General features: G+C 49.2%; 1 protein-coding gene across 1 annotated transcript in view; it reads left to right on the top strand.

Annotated features, from left to right (window-relative positions):
• The first annotated feature begins 20,305 nt into the window (after window positions 1–20,305).
• The window catches only part of CSMD1 (CUB and Sushi multiple domains 1), a 1,850,581-nt gene continuing 1,850,230 nt past the window's right edge, over window positions 20,306–20,656 (top strand). The window contains exon 1 of the mRNA XM_038560546.1: window positions 20,306–20,441. Within this exon, the coding sequence (XP_038416474.1) occupies window positions 20,357–20,441 (85 nt within the window). The 5' untranslated portion in view covers window positions 20,306–20,356. The remainder of the gene's footprint in view (window positions 20,442–20,656) is intronic.

Here is a 20,656-nt window from a genome sequence, read left to right on the forward strand (position 1 = left end):
TTGGAGCAGAGGCTCCATGAGAGCAATGACAGGCACTCAACTTTGAAGAAAGACGTTGAATTCCGAATGAAGGAGTTCTTACACGATTCAAGTGGCAAGACACACTTAAACCTTTTGAACTGTTAAGAAAGAGTTTCCAGAATAAGCATAATCCCTTTTAATTCCAGCCAAACCAATATGTGAAAGAGCCCCTGAGGGTTGCTGAGAATAGAGGGGGGAGTAGGAAGGACCTGAAGGACAGGAGGCCCCAGGGCTGAGTGGCGATGAGAGTTGATCCTGCGTGTTGTTTGGGATGTTACCTCAGCATCAACTAGTGGGCGGAAGGGGGAGGCACTGTGGGCTGAATGTGGGTGCCCCCCCAATTCACATCTTGAAATTCTGACCCCCAATGTGAGTACTGGGAGGTGGGGCTTTAGGGAGGTGCTACATCCTGAGGGTGGAGCCCTCGTGAATGGAATCGGTGCCCTCATGGCACAGGCCCCAGACAGGTTCCTGCTCCTCCCGCCACAAGAGGACCCGCAAGTCCACCATCTACACCCAGAAGAGGGCTCCGGCCTGCATCCAACGAGGCTGGTGCCTTGAGCGTGGACCTCTAGCCTCCAGAACTGTGAGAGACCAACCAGTGTGCATGGTTGACAAGCCCCCAGGCAGTGGCCCTCTGCGATGGCAGCCCCCGTGGACTGAGGCAGAGGGCAGTGCCACCTGCCACAGCTCCATTCGGCACGGGTCACAGAAGACAGCCTTAGGCTGACACTCCCACCCCTTTCCTCTCACCTAGCTTCTCCACCTGCCCTGCCTGAAATTCCCCATGGAAGTGCCTCCCCCGTCCTCTCGCTCACCTTTCATCCTGAGTTCTGAAAAGTCAGCTCAGGCACCTGCCCTTTCAATCCTTCTACTTCCCCATCCATCATCTAGAGGACTGTACTGCTTTCTTTTCTAAATAAGAATCTGAAATGGCATGGGGTCCTCATTTTAGACTCTAGGTCTAAAACTTAGACCTAAGTTTAAGTTAGGATTCAAGTTAGGATTCAAGACCCCGTGTCATTTCCTGTAAATTCTATTTCATTGTTATTTTTCCAAAACAAACTCTGTTCATAGGGGAGCGGAGGACATGTCTCCTGTAGATTGTTCCGGAACACGCCATGTTCATCCTCCTCTTTGTTCTCTGCTAGGACTGCCATCCCTCTCAAACTTTCTTCCATTTCAGTCCACTGATAGCCTATCACCGGCAACAGGACTGGAACAGAAAGGAATATTAACATAATCTTCCTTCCTCGGTTCCACTGTAGGGAGCATGTTCTAGCCACAGCTTCCACAGCACCCCCTTCTAATATGTGTGTCCAAGTGGGTTCTAATGGGATCATGGATGGTGACCCAGTCTGCCTTCTGTACGTACAGCTCACAAAATACTTAACCCAGCAGATGTATACATATGTAAATAATCTATGCATTAAAGATTAACAAGTTAATAGGTGAGACACATAATACGAATAATTTCATGTGGGATTATTGGTGTTAAATGTCGGCTCATTACCGAAAAAAACAAACAAACAAACAAACAAACAAACAAAAAAAAACACCCTGAAAACTAAATCCTGTTGTACAGGTGTTTACTAACTCTGTGCAAAGGGGTAGCTGAAAATAAAATAAGATTTCATGTAAGTAGTAGGATAAGAAGGGAAAAGAGATTTAGGGCCATTTGAAACAATCCAAGTAAGTGTGAGCTTTAAACATGATATCACAGTACTGAGGTCTGAAAATAACCTTTAAACTATCAAGGACTTGAAATAAAGTAAAACTTGAAAGCACATGGTGGCTATTGAACTTTGGGATTTTCTCCCCAAAATGTATAGAGATTAATGGGAATGTAGGAAGTTTCCTCAGTGGAAACTCTAAATCCTATCACCCGCGAGAAAGAGTTAAACCCATGAGATAACAAGTAATGACAATTTCTCCATTGAAACAAAACCTCAATTTCAGTTCTAAATTGATGGGAACATCATAAAGGATAAAACGGTTCCATCATTTACATTTTTTTTGTCAGGCGGCGAAAATTTTCATTTATGTATAATTTCAAATCTTTAGAAACCTCAAGAAGTCGTTTTCTCTTTATATTTCTCCCCATCGATTCTTCCTCTGATTGAGTACGTTGCCGTCAGCAGGAGAGCGAGAGGCAGTGTAAGGTCTGGAACTAGAACAATGGTGTTGGGAGCTTGGCTTCGCCCCTGCTGCTTGTAAGACCTCTACCTGCTTCATCTGTCCCCAGATTGATAGGAGGTGAAGAGTAAGGCAAATATACGACATGTAGGAAAAATGAAAATATTTACCCCAAAGGATTTCTGTGAGGGTTAGAAGAGGCCCCTATGTAGATGGCTCCTGGCACCTGGTATAAGCACTCATGAAGTGAGTCTTTATGACCTAAATAAGTCCTTAAATAGCATCAGGAAAGCCACTCCTCTCACCACCGACCTTAAGGAGCAGCGTGATTCAAACAACCGTAGCAACGTTAGTTGTGGGTCAAAAGGGAGAAATTACGTTTCTATTTGACCAAATAGCTGTTGACTCCATCAGGAAACAAGGGAGGCAGAAACCAGGAATCTATGGGGTGGGGCCTCAGTGGAGGCAGGTAATGCCATGGATCTGGACGCCCCAACCCCTAGTTCTGTCTGGAAGGGGAAAGCAAACCTAAGGAGGTAGAAGCTCTCCAGCAAGTCTCACCTGCACCAGAAGCATTACGAATCACCTGATACTTTACTACCACTTGCTGCACTTAATCATGTCTTGGTTTTCCTAAAATCCTATGGACCAGGACTTATTCAGCCTAGGGAGAAAACTCAGGTCCCTGAAGAAATAGGTGGGCGAACTAAGGCTGGGAGGGAACCCGGATCTGCTGGGTGATCTGCAGCCTTCCTTCCCCGGCCAACCCCGTGCTCCTGCAGAAGACATCGGGACATACTCTGTGTGAGGCCCAGGAGAGGCGGATGTTCAAGGTGTTGCTTTCATGACTTGTTGATACCAAGTGTGTAAAAGAGAAGAGGAGGCATCCTCCGAATGCCGTCAAGGCCGTTGGTCTGCTGTCACCTGTTGTCACCGTCTTCCTTGGCACCTGGGTCCTCCTCTCCGCCACGCTGTTTCTCTCCGGTATTTCCCCCTCGTCCACTTCTCTCTTTCGCATCTTCTGTTCATTGTGCCGCTGCTTCTTTCTGAGCCTCTGCAAGCTCTGTATTAATTCCCACTCTTACAATAGCCAAACTGTGGAAGGAGCCTCGGTGTCCATCGACAGATGATGGATAGAGAAGCTGTGGTCTCTGTATACAATGGAAGATTCCTCAGCCATTAGAAACGACAAATACCCATCATTTGCTTCAGCGTGGATGGAACTGGAGGGTATTATGCTGAGGGAAGTAAGTCAATCGGAGAAGGACAAACATTATATGGTCTCATTCATTTGGGGAATATAAATAATAGTGAAAGGAAATAGAAGGGAAGGGAGAAGAAATGTGTGGGAAATATCAGAAAGGGAGACAGAACATGAGAGACCCCTAACTCTGGGAAATGAACTATGGGTGGTGGAAGGGGAGGAGGGCGGGGGTGGGGGTGAATGGGAGACGGGCACTGAGGGGAGCACTTGATGGCATCAGCACTGGGTGTTATTCTGTATGTTGGCAAATTGAACACCAATAAAAAAATAAATTTATTATAAAAAATAATAATCCCCACTCTTGCCAATTTAACCTCGATTTTCAACTCTTGAAGTAAATGGCGAGAAAACAGAAAATTTCGGCGAAGATCTGGAAGGCGTAAAACAGACAGATGAATATGGAAAAGACGACAGCAAAAACAAACTCAAGAGATGGATCTCATGGGAGAGGAAGGATGGAGGAAGAAGCCAGTGAATTGAGAAGAACAGGATTCACCCGATCTGAACCCCAAGGATGAAGAAGATGGAAAAACAATGAACAGAGCCTCCTGCCTGTGGGTCAGTAAGGGGATATCCAGCATTTGTTTCCTTGAGGTCCCAGTAGGACAAAAGAGACCAGAGATGAAAGGTATTAGGAAAAATAAGTGAAAACTCCCCAAATCTGGCTAAAGACACAAACCTACAGATTCAGGAAGCTGAGTAAACCTCAAATAGGATATATACCCACATACACACACACACAAATGCGGGGACACACACCCGAATTAAAACTTTTAAACACCGAAGACAAAAAAAAAAAAAAAAAATCTTGAAGACAGCAGGAGAAAGGATGCATTCCTGTAGGAAGGACAGATGTCTTGTCCAGAACCACGGAAGTCAGAAGCAGGTGGCACCTTGTTTTTCACGTCCAGAAAGAAAAATGCGCATTGCAAACTCAATATCTGGTGAAATTATCCCTCAGGAATGACGAGGGGCAGTGCAAATGTTCCTGGATAAGGGAAAAGTAGAAGAATGTGTCACCAGCAAACCTTCCAGTAGAAACTGGCCAAAGGAAGTTCTTCAAACAGAAAGGAAATAATAAAAGAAGGAGGAGCATCCAGAAGGAAGAAGGAACGACACAGCGGACACGTGGGTGTGCGCTCCCCTTATAAGCAAGATTTGATCACTGAAACAGGAATCACGGTCCCATCCGATGGTCATGACAAGCCTTTGCTGGGGTTTTGATGAATGAAAAATAGGTCCGTGCAAAACCTGTGCAGCTTTATGTGTTGGGGCCCCAAACTGGAACCCGCCCCACTGTCCTTCAACAGGCGAGTGGCCTAAGTACACTGTGATGCGTCCCTAACCTGGGCGACGGTTTAGCGATACAAACAAATGCCCTGTCCGATACGCACAGCAACTCGGATGCATCTCCGGAGAAATGCTGAGAGAAGCCAATCCCAAAAGATCACATACTGTGTGGTGCCGTTTATGTGACATTTTGAAAGGCCGAGTTTCAGAAAAGTATGATAGCTTGGCAGTTGCCAGAGTTTAAGGGGAGAGAGACAAGAAAGGAGCTGGTTGTTAACTATGACTTTTTATTTTCTGTATTTTCTGATGTTTTGACATGTGGAGGCCTTGCTGACTCCGGAGAGATTGGCTCTCCCAGGGCAAGCAAATTGCTACCAAATATCTTGCTTGAAAGCAAGACAACCAATCCAGGGCCCCACAGCCCCAGCTACTTCCCTAATCGGGGTCTCACACTCCGGGCCACCCTCCACCGGCCCCAATCGAGCCCACTGGCATTATTCTAACTAGCCTGTCCTATACCTGCTTCCCCTTCCTCACCTGTTCCTTCCCGTAGGCCCTTGCTCCCACTCCTGCTCCTCTGCCTGCTGACTCAGCCCAGGGGCCGCCCAGCATGGCCCTGGGTGGGCCTCCTGTTTTCAGACATCTGGGAGGATGCACGTCTTCCATCACGACCATCATTTCCACGTCTGTAAGCCTCACCGTACCTGATGAAAACAAGGCTCGGGTGCTTCTTAAAACAGGAGGTGAGTGTGGCGTCGACGGGCAATGCCGGGGATGTCTGCGGTGTTGGAATCGTTGTTTCTCACCTGCGACACGCGGTGCGTTTCGCAGGGGACTTCATCAACACGCACAGTTGAGAGCAAAAAAACACTTGAGAAGTCCCTGCAAGGTCAGGGAGGGCACCCACGTCAACACCCACTTTGTGATGTTGCACCACAGCTTGCAAGTTATTACTGATGCCAGAAGCTGAGGCAGGTACAGAGGGCCCCTCTCTAGGCCATGCCTTACGGCGGCACCTGAATCTGCAGATACCTCCATGCAAAATTTTAAGTACAAACGTTTGTAAGGCCAAGCTGGTGAGTTTTATAAAATTATATGACTCGTCTAAATAATGTGGTCTAAATACCGTTTCAGGATTCTAAGACTCATTGAAAAAAAAAATGATCAGGGCAGCCCCGGTGGTGCAGCCGTTTAGCACCTGGTCCCGGGATCGAGTCCCACGTCAGGCTCCCTCCATGGTGCCTGCTTCTCCCTCTGCCTGTGTCTCTGCCTCTCTCTCTCTGTGTGTGTCTCTATGAATAAATAAATAAAACCTTTAAAAAGAAAAAAGAAAACAAATGATCAATACATCTGTGGATGCGAGTTAGCTTTAGAAATATTCTGCTGAGGGAGTTGTCCAGAAACTTCGTTTTTTTTTGTAATTTCGCATAATTATTATCTGCTTAGTGAAAAATTTCATAAACTGTTGAGTGAGTGGCGTGTTGGAGAAATTTTGGCAAAATCACATTCGGGCGAAAGGCAGAGAAGCACAGACGAAGACAGAAACTCCTGCAAAAGTCGCAAGAGCACTTACTATTAACAGGGGAGGAAAGAAAAAAATCTAAAAATGAACCGACCTGAAAGCGATTGGAGTAGCGTCCTGGGGAGAACAGGTGATGCAGGCTCACATTTCCAAAAATAAAACAGGTCTCAGGGAAGAGCGGCAATACTCCAAAGAGAACCAGCTTAGTGTCCCTCTCAGGGGGGATCTAACCTCACAGAGCCTGGGAGCCACTGGCTGGGACTCCGCCTTCCGACTCCAGACAGATAACCAGCGACTGTACCCAAGAGGCCAGAGCCGCGGGAAGGGACATCCCGGCCTCAGGGCCGGCGAGGGTCTCAACACCGTGGGCTCGGGCTGCGCCTGTGCAGAGGGGCGCACGGGCCAGGGCCCCAGGGGTGGCAGGTGCCCCGAGCGGCGGGGAGACGCTGCAGCTCCAGGTCCGGGAGGGCAGGTGCTGCGGGGATGCCGGGACCAGCAGATGCAAGGGACTCACAGCAAAATGACCGAGATGTAGTGAGCTTGCAGGGGACAGTGGACCCCCACGGAGAGGGGAAAGAATCACAGGAAGAGGGGAAAACACCCGAAAATAAAAACCGACCCTCTTATAAGTATGTAAGTGTCCGTGTTGTAAGTGGGCTTTGAGGTGGGGGAGGCTGGGGTTGGTGTCCCCCCCGGGCTGGCCTCTTGTTCTTCCTTGGCCTCGATGCTCTCCTGGTAGCTGCTGTGGACTGAATGGTTGCGCCCCCCCTCCCTCGCCCAAGTTCATCTGGTGAAATGGTGATTCCCAAGGGGATGGGAGCAGGAGGTGGGGGCTTTGGGGAGTGAACAGGTCACGGGGGTGAAGGCCTCATGAACGAGGTTGGTGCTTTTATAAAGGAGACCCCTGGGGATCCCCGGGTGGCTCAGTGGTTAAGTGTCTGCTTTAGGCCCAGGGTGTGACCCTGGGGTCCCGGGATCGAGTCCCACGTTGGGTTCCCTGTGTGGACCCTGTTTCTCTCTCTGCCTGTGTCTCTGCCTCTCTCTCTCTCTCTCTGTGTCTCTCATGAATAAATAAAATCTTAAAAAAAAAGAGAGAGAGACCCCTGGGGCTCCCTTCTGCCTCCCGCCGTATGAGGACCTGGCGAGAAAGGGTCTCCTCAGCCCCTGAGTCTGTCTGCACCGTGAACCTACACTTCCAGGCACCAGAACCACAGGAAGCAAACTCCTGTTGTTTTCTAAGCTGCCCAGGGTTTGGGGTTTTTGTTACTGCAGCGCAAACTGACTAAGCAGTGGTGCTATTTCTCTGTAGTGGCCACGGGGTCCCCCAGTGCATGCACCCACACACGTCCCCATGCACGTGATCCTGGTTCAGAGCCACCCGCCGTGGAAGGGGGGGGGGGTGAGTGACAGACCCCCGGGACTTCTTCAAGCTGTTGCTAAACCTGAGGAAGGCAACTCTCAGATTCCGGCGAGCGCTCTCCCCACGTGCTACCCCAGGCGGGAGAACCGAGTACTAAAGAAAGTGATGAAGCTCAGTCACTTGGACATTCCAAGCTCCAGACTGTCGCCGGCTCCAGAACCGTCATAAAGGAAACCTTGTCCCTGCAGGAAAAGGGCAGAAAGCAACCAACTGCAGGGGCGGGAGGGGAGACCAGTTGTCCTGAGGGGCTCGCAGGCGGCTCCCTCCCTCACAGAGGCCGACCTTCTCTGCAAAGGTTTTGCTGGTTTTATTTTTTTGCAACACAAATTAGGCACTCTATAAGAAGGTTAGACGATCTTCACTACTAGCTCTGTTTCTAACCCAAGAAATCCCTTGTATCAGGATGGTTTGACATCTTACCAGCCACGGATCGTTCTCTGCAAACACACACACGCACACACACACACACACACACACATCATTTGAGAGAGCCTCTAATCTCTTGAAAACAGGTGCGTAGAGCCAGGTTAAAAATCTCTTTCTCAAAAAAAAAAAAAAAGCGCCTCTTTCTCTATAATATTTATAATCTCAACTTAACTTGCTCATCTGGAAGATTTTCCGAAACAGTTGGGATTTTCAATATTTTGAAGGAAGATATTTTAAAATGGTGTCCACAAGTCTGTCTTGCAATTGCTTGGTCTTTTGCTTATACTACTAAAAGCATTGGAACCCGCACACTTTGCAATCTGCACCCCGGGAAACTCCCCAGCCCGCTAACCCCCAGGGGCCACGGCCTGTCAGGTGCCCCCGTGCCCTCCCCGCCTCAGGATTGTCGTAGCCGGGACCAAGGCCATCGTGAGGGCTGAGTGAGGCCGTGTGCACAGAAGCACGATCCGGGCAGAGGGGACCATGCAAATGGGAGTGGCCGTTAGGTGGGCAGCCCTGGGTGGATACCCTAGCACCCCGCGCAGCTCCCACAAGGTTTGTTGGGTAAACCCCAGGGAGATGGCTCTCCTGGTTGTCTCCTCATCTGTACAGCGAAGGGATTGTACGCTTTGAAATCTAGTGACCCCCTTCTAGTTGCATTATTTTTTCTCATTTGAAATAATGACAGTCAAAAAAATAAAAGAAAAAGAAAGAGAAAAAGAAAAAAAAAATAAATAATAAAATAAAATAAAATGATAAAATAAATAAAATAAAATAAATAAAATAAAATAAAATAAAATAAAATAAAATAAAATAAAATAAAAATGAGAGTCCGTAGCATTTCACTATTTGTACACAGGCTTCACCCTAGTGTCCCCTTGGGTGCCACAATAATAGTCACGTCCATTACACTAATTCACACCTCCGTGTGTGCAGGGACAGATGCCTGTGAACAATTTCCAAATCTCCTATTAATGATACTGGACCAACTCAAGGATAATAACACGTGTTCCCACAGACCTTCTAAATCTCCACGGTGTCCTCCAACACGGTGTTTCTTGTGCTCTCAAAATTACATGGGAAGAGGGCAGGTGGCGTTGGCCTAGTTACGATAAGGGAATCAACAATCTAGGGTGGAAGGAATTTACATCGAGATGAAGTAACTTTGCAAAATCCTCGCGCCTCGTGGTGGAGACCGATGGTCCAGGTGGGCCCAGGCCTGTCAACCTTCATCCTCTTCCGCCCTACGTTCCCTTGACACCAGCTCTACCTGGTAGCAGGGTCAAACCAAGGTCCCTCCTTCAGAGTCTCTACTCAGATGGAGGATAGAGCACCCACTCAGCTACTGGAATATTCCATCAGCCTAACCCTACCGTCTTTTCTCACCCGAATTGCTGAAAATGCTCAGAGGAGCATTCTCTCTATAGATGCAGCTGGCAAAAGATTCCGCCCTTCCGCTGGCGAAGACGCAGTTGGGCATTTGTAACTCCGAGTGTGTAGGCATGCATTCACGGGCGCATGCGTGTGTGCCCATGCGTGTGTGCATCCGTGAACATCCACTTCTGTCCCCTGCGTCCGTCCCAGAGTAATTAGGACACGCTGTCTCATACTAGAGACACGAATGGTCACACTCATAAAGACTAGGGACAGATTTCTGCAATTGGAGGCAAATTTGTGGAACTGGCGCTCACCAGAGCACCTGTTGAAACTGGGGGTGTCTCCTGGCTAAAACTAGGGGTTTCTACTTATGGTCTGGCTCCAAGGCTTGTTGGCCAGGGCTGCAAGATCGAGGACCTGGGCCTGGCTGGCATCGGTAGTAGTTCCCATAACTCAACTTCTGAGTGCACTTTGAATCCCGTTATCCAGTTAATTTCCTGAGCGCCCCCAGCATCGAGCTCCTCTCTCTGATCCGCGTTAGCCTCACAGAGCTGAGAGGAACTGCGAATCCATCCATCAGGGCTGAGATAAAGTCTGACTTTCTGCAGAAAAGCATCCTTGAAAATGATTCCGGTGGTAATTTGCTCCAATCAATTCTCCAGACTGTAGGGTAGCCTGATACAAAAATTCCTTAAGAGAGGGATCCCTGGGTGGCGCAGCGGTTTGGCGCCTGCCTTTGGCCCAGGGCGCGATCCTGGAGACCCGGGATCGAATCCCACGTCGGGCTCCCAGTGCATGGAGCTTGCTTCTCCCTCTGCCTGTGTCTCTGCCTCTCTCTCTCTCTGTAACTATCATAAATAAATAAAAATTAAAAAAAATTAAAAAAAAATTCCTTGGGATCCCTGGGTGGCGCAGCGGTTTGGCGCCTGCCTTTGGCCCAGGGCGCGATCCTGGAGACCCGGGATCGAATCCCACGTCGGGCTCCCGGTGCATGGAGCCTGCTTCTCCCTCTGCCTGTGTCTCTGCCTCTCTCTCTCTCTGTGACTATCATGAATAAATAAATAAAATCTTTAAAAAAAAAAAAAAAAAATTCCTTAAGAGATAAGTGGAACTTTGTCCCGCCTTTGGCATGAGGCCAGAGGCACAAGCTACACATTCCAGTTTCTACCTCGAATTTGAGGCCTGACTGTCGAAGGTGATGCGGCTTTGAGAGCCATCTGGTTATGGTGTTGGGATCCACATGATACCCATCTTCAGGGCCTGTGGACGCCGTCCTATCAGAACATGCTTCAGCACGATCCTGGTGTGCACTCCACAGGCCTTGCCAGGGTCTGGGGGCTCTGCAACACCCTAGAGCTGGGCCTGAACCCATCCTGCATTGGCAGCTCAAGTGCTTCGAGTGCCTGAGAACAGGCCAGGCCCTAGGGAATCCTACAGCTTGCCACACACAGCTGACCTGTTCATGACACGATCCCTTTCTACTCCCAGAGGTGGATGTAGCACCCCATCCAGGTTACTACCCATTAGTTCTTGGCCTCCATCATCCTAGAGAGCTCAGGAAGCACTACCAATGTCCATTGACGGGGGGCATCCAGTTGCCAGTGGTGAGTCTGCACAAAGGGGGAAATGCTTCAGCTGAATGATGTGATGAGGTCATTTAAGGGCATGCATTCTGACTGAAGGGTCACTCTCTGCTGCCCTGGTTAACACGTTAACGCAGTCACCAGAAGAGCAGGCCTTCCACCCACACCGAAGGCGGGAACAGCCTAAGAGAGACCGCATCTCCTATGTCTTCATCCAAAGATCCAACGCGAATGTCCCCGGAGCGTCAAAGCCATTGCTGGATCCTCTGCATTTCCACAGAACAAGGCAGCATCCTACGTGCAAACAAAGGGCTTGGTCCTCCCCAGCTCCCGGGTCAGCTCCCCGGAGAGCTGCAGAGTGGTGCTATCTCATTTCTACCACACAGCAGTCCTGGCTGTGAAGATCCATCTTTGTATTGTTTTCCTCTCTCAGAAATTCAATCTCACTCAGCATTTTCTTTAGTCGGGTATCTGAACCGACAACCCTGGATGAGAGACGGATGAGAGGTAGCTTTGCTGGCTGCACAGATTGCTAGTAGGCCCCGGCCCCCGGCGCCCTCCCGCACAGCCCGCTGAAAGCCCAGCTTCACGGGAGCACCGTTCTCAGGACAATTAGCAAACCCCTGCGAAGTTCTCCACTTCAGCTTTCTTTGAGATTTCTGAATAAAATGCTCTCCATATCCTCACGATTTAACGTGGACCACCGTCTGCTTAGAGAAAAGCAGATCTTAGAGCACAGAGGCCCGTGTTAGAGATGGAGAACACCGACAGCAGACGGAGAGGACCCTTCACCCCTCTGGATAGGTCAGGTCTGTTTGATCAGGTGCATTTATACATAAGGCGAGGGCGGGCAGGGAGAGCAAAGGCATCGCGAGAGAAACTGGCAGTTGCAGTGGTCATTTTCTGACATAGTGCACAAGGGCTACTCAGTTTCTAACACGGTTCGCAATTGAGGATGAGCACACTGCGTGCATTTCTGATGGGACTAGGGGTCTTCTCCGGGGGGCTCCCTGTGGCATTCCAGGAGGGACGGCTGGCATGGGGTCATGACAGGCCACTCCCATCCCCAAGTCCTTCACCGAGCACACAGTGCATGTAGCACCTTCCCTTCAGGCAGGGCACAGTTGGAACGACGCTCCCCGTAATCAAAGGATCCACAGTCGGTGAACACAAACGCACAGTAGGATCCCCAAATCTGGGTCCATGCTCAAAAAAATGTTGTAAAATGTCTTCCGACAAGCTAGAAATCTGTTTGGGAATCCATCATGTATATAACCCCCCAAAGCTATCCGCATGTGTTTTGTCCTCGCCTAGAATGCTCTTCATTCTTTGCATCCATGTGGTTTGCATCCATCTCTCCTCCAGGGTCACTCAAGGCCTTGACATACCAGAAAAATCTTCAGCAGCAGCCCCAGGTAGCGGCAGGATATCATGAAAAACGCTTGGGCCTCATTCTAGAGTTTCCATCCTGTCCCTGATAATTATTTACCTGAGTCAGGACATGTCAATCAATCATTCAGGGATGTATGCTTCTGCATAAGCACCCACGTGACACTTAGTGGGTGTGTTATTAGGGCACCTTGTGTCTTCTTCTGATTGTCCCAATAGGAACCAGGCCTCACACCTCTTTGTATCATAGCACCAACTGCAGAATCGTGCACATTTCAGAAGCTCAGTGTAAGTCGTTATTGCTACTGCTCTGCTGTCAGCAACCTCCTACTATTTTGGATCGGACCGCAGCACTGCTCCGCATTGAAAAGGGGTAACCTAAGAATTAACGGCTTCTTGGTAATTCCAAGGATGATAACTATTGCTTTTTGAAGAAGTTTTCCTAATAGGAAAGCTTTTGTATACACAGTTTCAGGAAGTATTTCAGAGGATCTTATTTCAATCAATAGGAAAGAAAGGACAATCCTTCAGAGGAAAAAAAAAGATACAAGATATATTTAAACTCAAAGGCAAAGCTAAAAAGAATGGAGGAAAGGAAGCTAAACTTGCTTTTGTTTCAAATTCTAACTCAGTACTTTTCATATATAGCCTCAATTACTTCTTTTTTTTTTAAGATTTTATTTATTTATTCATGAGAGACAGAGGGAGAGAAGCAGAGACACAGGCAGGGAGAGAAGCAGGCTCCATGCAGGGAGCCCGAGGTGGGACTTGATCCCGGGACTCCAGGATCATGCCCTAGGCCGAAGGCAGGTGCTAAACTGCTGAGCCACCCAGGGATCCCCAAGCCTCAATTACTTCTGACAGCAATTTTAGGAGTTAAAATATAGGTATTACTTTCAGGACTGGGCAATTGGTGCACTTGAGTAAACGCCCAAGGCCACCCAGCTAGAAAATAGAAGAATTAGGATATCACCTAGGGTTGGTGAAGATCCATGTTTTCCCCATGCCGGGAATTTCTCCTTTTGCAGAATATTGACCCACAGCCAGGTGGAAGAAACAGATCTTGTGAGGTAATCAATGATGGCAGCCTTATCAGTCCTTGATCGTAGGATGCCTTCCTGAACATATTCCTTTGCTTTTACTTCCATGCTTTTCCCAATGTGATATTCTCCAGAGATTTTTGCTTTCTCAGTGAGCGGTCAAGTTAGCTTATGAGAGTTGACTATCCAACTCAAAATTCATAGGGATATCTTCTCCTCATGGGGTGTTCTGGAATACCAAAAAGCCTCCAAGTTTCAAGGGGCAAGGCTGCACTAGTGTCATTTCTGACCTACTGAAATTCAGAGAGATTTGGAGAGTTGACATCCAAAATGTAGAGATAATGATATAATTTGTGTATCCTTAAGGTTGGTCAAGAGAGAAATGGGCAAGGAACAGAGGGAAATAATACTTTGGTGGACAGAGAAAACAAGAAGGGAATATTCTGGAGCAGACTATGCCTTCTTCATGAGGAGCCCTTTTCTAAGCCATTCTTGACACCCCACCGCCACCAGCCCACAGAGAGTTCCTGTGCTCGGTGGTGCTATTCACAAGATATTTGAAGGGAGAAAGAGCAGAAGAAGACCAAGTACGTTTCATCTCAGTTATCGACACCTTTAGTGTTCATCCCAGGACCCTCCCTCCAATGCAGTAAATCTGACAGAATCAAGAGTCGATGGTCTACACAGACACGATCACTGGGATTGATGGTCTCCAGACAGGATCACTGGGATAGAATGAAAAACCACCAGTATCAGAATGCCTGTTTTTCAAATGGAACTACAGCTCTACGGCTGGTCTCCACGTGTTTTAAAACAAAGGAAGCATTTTAATGATGTGTTTCCTCAACACGAGGAGATCATCATGGGGGAGCTAGTTCCCACAGGTGAAAGGGAATTGATAACAACATAGCTCACGACGTCACCATCTCCTCTTGATAGCTGAACCTAAGACATTTGTGAACAAGATGATTATTCCTAGTTCTGTGACTTCTTATGAAGAAAATATAAAAAATCAGAACAGTTCCAGTTTGCAGATGGAGACAAATGCAATGATTTGTGTTCTGAAGTTGTTGCAGAGATGTGCCTCTGTGTGTGTGTGTGTGTTGTGTTGTGACTGCTTCTTTGCAGGCCATTCTGGTAAACATATGATTTTTTTAAAAAATAATTTTGGAATGCTTTTCCTTAAAGAACTCCCTGAACCTAACCAGAGACATATAAGCACATGTCATTATAGTTAACTGAAGAAGAGGAAAATGCTAAAAGTAAGCCATAAGAAAAGAAAAATCATGGAACTCTAGAGGTAGCATAAATATGAACCCAAACTCTGTCTTACAGCTAAGAAAATTGAGTCTCAGAAGCGAAACAGTTTTGCTAAAAGCATCAAGCTAGACAACAATATTCAGCCCTTCTGAGGTCCAGTCTCATTGGAGAATGCCTGTTGGTGGGAGTCTCTGGAAAAAGTCACCTGCCAGTAGATAAGGATCCCTAAAGCTAGGCAAAAGTTTGTGTTCCCACAGTAAGGTTTAGTCCCGGAGGAACAACTGAATCCCTCCTCACTGATCTAATGACCTCAGTATTAGGCCACGCTGATAGTTTTTAAAAGCATCTCCGCCCTGGGTTTGCTTTAGTGTGAGAGGAAAGCATTGTTAATGAACATTCAGAATGTCACCTCACCCCGTGTCCGGTTTCTCAAGCTTGCTAGTGTTCTGCAAACCCTGGGAAAGAGCCAGGTGCGAGGCTGCCTTTCAAGCTGATTTTAAAAGTCATAGTCAATAAAGCCTGTGGTTTTCCCCACATGGATTTTTGCGAGATTCACCTTGAGACAATCTGGGGGATTTGGAGCTTCTGTTTCCCTACCCAGATCCACTTTGCCACTCCTAAAATGTGGATCAGAGCAGAAGGGAAAACCTTTCTCCATCTGGGTTCTTCTTTTCTTCTCTCTTTCTTCAGAGATTGGATAGAAAAGGGAAATAATACATTTTTTTTTTTTTGAGAATTTTGCTATCCATCGACCATTGTTGATTTTCCCAACAGGTCTATGAGGTAAGTATCATCCTCCATATTTTCAGATGAACAAACTTAGGTGAGGTGTTTCCTAAGGTCTGTTGTTTAGAAAATGGCAGATTTGGGATTCAAAAAGCATGTCCTTTTGACAAGGTCAACCCCAATACGGGTGATTCCCAAAGAACAGTCCCACCATTCATCTGCGTCACCTAGAAACTAATCAGAAATGTAAATCCCTGGCCCCATTCCAGACACGTTGAATTAGAAGCTCTGGAGTTGGAGGTCAGAAATCTCTGCTTCAACAATCCTTCCATGTCATTAGGATGCACACTGAAGCTTGCATTTGGGGCTCCTTTACTTTGGGTGCCCATTTATAAAAGAACAGAATTCACAATTTTCTCCCTCCCAGTGGATCACCCTATAGCGTGATTTGTCTTCTGACTCAGATTGAACACATCTCAGTTTCCCACATCCTCATACTGTTCATCTGTCTTCTGTTTATCCATCTTTTGCAAAGGGAAAGTGCTCACTCTGTGTATGTACGTATGTACACGTGTGCGTGTACGTATACACACAGATGCACATGCAGTTAAAGGTGTTATTTTATCAGAAAAGCATGGGACGTTATTCAACTAATTTGTTTTAAAACCAATGGAATAGTTTTAGAAATCAAGATTCATATGAATGAATAGTCTGTAAATGGTCACAGAATCCTTTCTTTTTTTTTTAATGGGCTAGCAAATGATCTATCTTGGAGAATGCTCCATGCACACTTGAAAATAATGTATATTTTGCTGTTTCTGAGTTGAGTGCTCTATAGATGTCTGGATCTGTTTTTTATTTTATTTTTTTATATATATTTTTATTTTTTTATAAAGCAACCACAGGAGCATAGAGGTCAGTGTGTGAGAACCCTGAATCCCCGGCTTAGGTGTTCCTCAGTGTTGGGGGGAAGGGGACAGTACGTGTGGTTTGTAAATGTCGATGCAGCAAAAGGCCAAGTGAGAGTCACCATCTGGCCCATAGTGAGATATGACCCCCTACAAAATCATGTGATGCCGGAAAGCCGCCCATCCCTCCTCAGCAGAAGGGGGGTGACGATTCTCAGCCACGCTGCGGAGGAGAGTGCACGAGAAGGCCTCTGCGAGCCCGTCAGTGATGATTCTTAATCCTGGAGCCGCCCATCCTTCTGGCTCCTCCAAGGCGGGGACTGCATTTAGGGAAACAGGAATCCTGTGGCTCCGGGACTGACCCTGCTATTACGGAAACAGTCTCCCCAGTTGTGTTATTCACCGTCCGCTTTTAGTCGGTGACGTGGAATAAGCCAAACAACGACCCACCTAGCAATCACGGCAGCGTACCCCGTTCTCTAACATTTTCACACGTGTCTAGCTTTCCTGGCTAATTAGCATCCCGTTTGTGCAGTTTTTAATTTCTCGTTTTATCGCAAGCATCCCGTTCGTATTTTCTGTCCCTCCCCAGGCAATTTCAGCTAGAAGAAAACCACTCTCCCTCTTCATTTGTAAGACTTTTCAGAAGGCTTCTGTTGCCTTCTCTGCACCTGAGTCTTAATAAGGTAATTGTGACGTTATTTCAGGGATGCTTTATCCTCCCCTCTGCCTTGTTCATCCCACTGCTCGCCTTCCACCGCTGAGTGCCGGTATCATCCCTAAGACTGCTTAGCCAGAATCCGGAGGCTGCAGATGAGAGCATGCCTAGGACTGGAAAAGGAATTTAAACAAAAAAAGAAAATTAAAAAGAAAAAAAGAAAAAAGAAAAAAGAAAAAAAACCCTCAGTACAAAAGTGCAATATTCCAGGCACCGCAGGCCAACGCCGAGAAGTGGTCACAAAGCTGCCTGGTGTGAATTCCCCACAGTCCCTGACTTACTCTAATCCCATTTGGTTAATGCTGCTCTAAATAACTGGCATTAGAATTGTAATATAAATCAAGGCCTTCACGTCCATTTAGCAATCAAAGGGGGAAAGGGCCTCTAGGAACATAATAATGGGCTTCATCTGCAGCCTGATTACATGAAGGGGGCAAGAGAGTTCCGGAGGGACTATCGGAAAACAAGTAGGGGACCTCCGATCAGCTAGGAGATAAGACCAAGGGACCACCAATTTCTCTGCAAACGCCCAACAAGGAAGGCTGGACACTAGATGGCAGCAGTGCCACATGCGTTCCTTCCAAATTAAGCCTTAAGATCTTGGGGGAAAAAATATCGCAACATTAACACCCAAATACAGCCAGATCACAAAATCAGCCTATTGTACTTGACAGCCCTCTCCCACCCTCATCATATTTAGGATCAAGAAACAATTTGGCACGAATCACTAGAAGTCTCTGATATACGTTCTGGGCAAAGGAAATGCCCCGCATAAATAACAGAGAAGATGGGTAGTTATGGTCATTGGGATCGTTGTTTCTTAAAAAGGGGAATTTAAAAAAAATGGGGATCAGACTTTTTGTGCCCCAAAGAAAAGAGGTGGCGTCAAAGACTGTAGACAGAACCAACCCAAGGAGAGTGAAGTTCAAACTGCAGCCCGGGGCCTGTCACAATTATGCTTAAAGGTGTTCAATTGTGCAGGTGACACTCAACGTTGCTGATTGGGATCCTAATAAAGTAAAAATCATCTATGCGTCCCAGACCAGGAGCGTTAGATTTTGGAAACGTTTTTTAATGGGAGAAATCCTTCTTGATGACATGAGTCATTAAGGATAGCAGTCGAAAGACAAGACAATGTTTCTCAAGAAGTCTTGGGTCTTGTAAAATAATTTTTTTTTTCTTCTCCTGATGAAAAGCTGGAAATGAACTATTGGAGCACTTAAGGGGTCTTAGACAACATTTTTGTTGACTTGCTGATCTACAGGTACTATCTGGGACCTGACCTGAGATCACAGAGGGGTGATCCCTCCCTCTACAAGTCTAGTTCAGCCTAAAGAATAGAGCCCAGGGATTCCACTGGGAATTCCCCAATGATTGAGCCATTTCGCTTTCTTATTCTTACTCCAGGGACGACTTCAGCAAAACAGGACTCTACATGTGGAAACTCCACATGTCATGTATGAGACAGTTACTTTCAGAAAATCAAATTTGGTTCCTTGTATGTGAAAGAGACATTAGTTTTGATGCTGGCTCCAACTGTTCCGGGGAGGCTGTAGGGAGGCTCAGGGAAATCATGCTTTGGTGCTTACATTTCAAAATTGTCGGCCCTTTATTCTCCAGACTGGTCATCAAGACCTTAGGTAGCCTGGAGACCGTGGGGGCAAGGGGACTATGAGAAGAATAAGGCAGGGATATAAAAAAAAAAAAAAATCATTATGACATCGTCAATCGGTTGAGTCTTGAATCTTGACCGAGGCAAAATGCAGGTGGAATAAAGCTCCGTGGGCGATGGCCAACGGCGGGCTCTCCATGCCACCAGGGGCATTCGGTGACGGGGAGGATCCAGTGTTTGGTGCCACTGGTGACTGTTTGTGGACACAGACAGCAATCCTCTCTTGCAAGCTGGGGCGTCCACCCTCTACTGGAGTCACCCAGCCCTGTCTCGGTGCTGGCCCTCCTGGTGGTTTCTCTTCTCTGAAAGCTCACACCAGACCCTAAAACGCCTTGCCTTACACAGTCCGCCCAGAGGTTGCATGGGGACCTTTTCTATCTGCGGCAGGTGCCGTCTGGCTCCTTCCACCCCCTCCCCGGGCCTAGAGCTCTTCTCTGTCTGGGGCCTCACCCCTTAGCCGGGCACAGAGGCGCTGGCTCCCTTGCAGTCCTCGCCCGGCCCCTTCTATTTATTGGAATACAGAGCTCTCCCTGAAGGTTTGCCAACATGCCACCTCCCTTCACCAGACCACGCTCTCCGGATCCCGGCCACTGTTCCCGGTTTGGAATTCCGTCTGAACCTAAGTTTGCTCACGCATCACCCCTAAGTCGGAACAGAGGGAGATCATCCTAACTTCTTGCGCCTAGTCGCCACGTCCAAGACCTCTAGACAGAATAAATACACACACACACACACATATATATTTTGTGTGTGTGTGTGTGTGTGTGCGCGTGCATGCTCCTCTTCCTCCCTCGGGGCGACTCAGAGCTGGTGGGCTCTCTAAGTTAGGCGGGGAGGGGGGTGGGGGCGCGTGGGGTGGGGAGGGGGGCTTCCCTCGCGTCAACCAGCAGGAGATCAGCAGGTGGAGGCCCCCGCAGGAGCCCTCGGGTTCGCCCGAGTGGCTGGGCTGCGTAGGCCACGGGGTGCCCCCTCCCGAGCGCCCCGCGAGCGTGGGTCCCCCCGGCCTGCGCGCCGCCGCGCGGGGGGCCGAGGGGCGCGCGCTGCCTGGGGTTGCGCGGTGCCCAGCCTCCTTCCCCTCCCGGCGGGTAGGGATGGTTGAGTCCAGCCGCCACGGCAGCGGCTCCGGGTGCCGCTAGCAGCCTGTCTCCTGCGCTCCCCGCCTTCCCTCTCCAGGCTGGCTCCCTCCCCCCGCGCCCCCTCCCTGCCCGCCTCGCCGCCTCCCTCCCGCAGCTCCCACTCGCTGGCTCGCTCTCCGGCTGCCTGGGCTCCGGGTCGCTCCCGGCTGCGCGCTCGCTCGGCGCCGGGCCCCCCTCCCGCAGCCTCGCCGCCTTGGAGCCTCCCTGCCCGGCCCGGCCCGGCCCGGCCCGGCCCGGCCCGCAGCCCGGCGCGCGCTCGCCCGGAGCCGCTCAGCGCCGCGGAGGCTGGGGACCGATGCTATGAGAGCGCGGCGAGCGGGGCGCGCGGAGCTGCAGGAGGCGTCGGGTGCGCGGCCGGTCCGGGCGCCGGGCTCCGGCTCGCCTCGCCCTGCGGGCATCCCCCGGCTCTGCCGCTAGCCCCGCCGCGGAGGGCCCTCGCCGGCGTGCGCGTGTGGAATAGCCGCAGACATGCCTGCGCCGAGGACGTGCCGGCTCCTGCTCCTGCTCCGGGTGCTGCTGCTTCTGTGCGCCGGGCTCCTCGCCGCAGCCAAGGGTAAGCCAGTGCCGCGCGCCGGCGGGGACCTGGGCGAGCCCTCCGAGGCCCGGCTCGCGGCCGCGGGGGTGCGCGGGGGGGAGGGCAGGGGACCCGGGCGCGGGGCGGGCGGCTGCCGGGGCTTCTCCATCGCGGACGCGGGGGAAGGCGCTGCCCGGGAGCCGGGCTGCCATCGCCTCCTTCCCCAGCCCCCCGCTCCCCGGGCTCCCCGCCTC

Source organism: Canis lupus, chromosome 16, assembly GCF_011100685.1.
Source record: "Canis lupus familiaris isolate Mischka breed German Shepherd chromosome 16, alternate assembly UU_Cfam_GSD_1.0, whole genome shotgun sequence".
Classification (NCBI taxonomy): domain Eukaryota; kingdom Metazoa; phylum Chordata; class Mammalia; order Carnivora; family Canidae; genus Canis; species Canis lupus.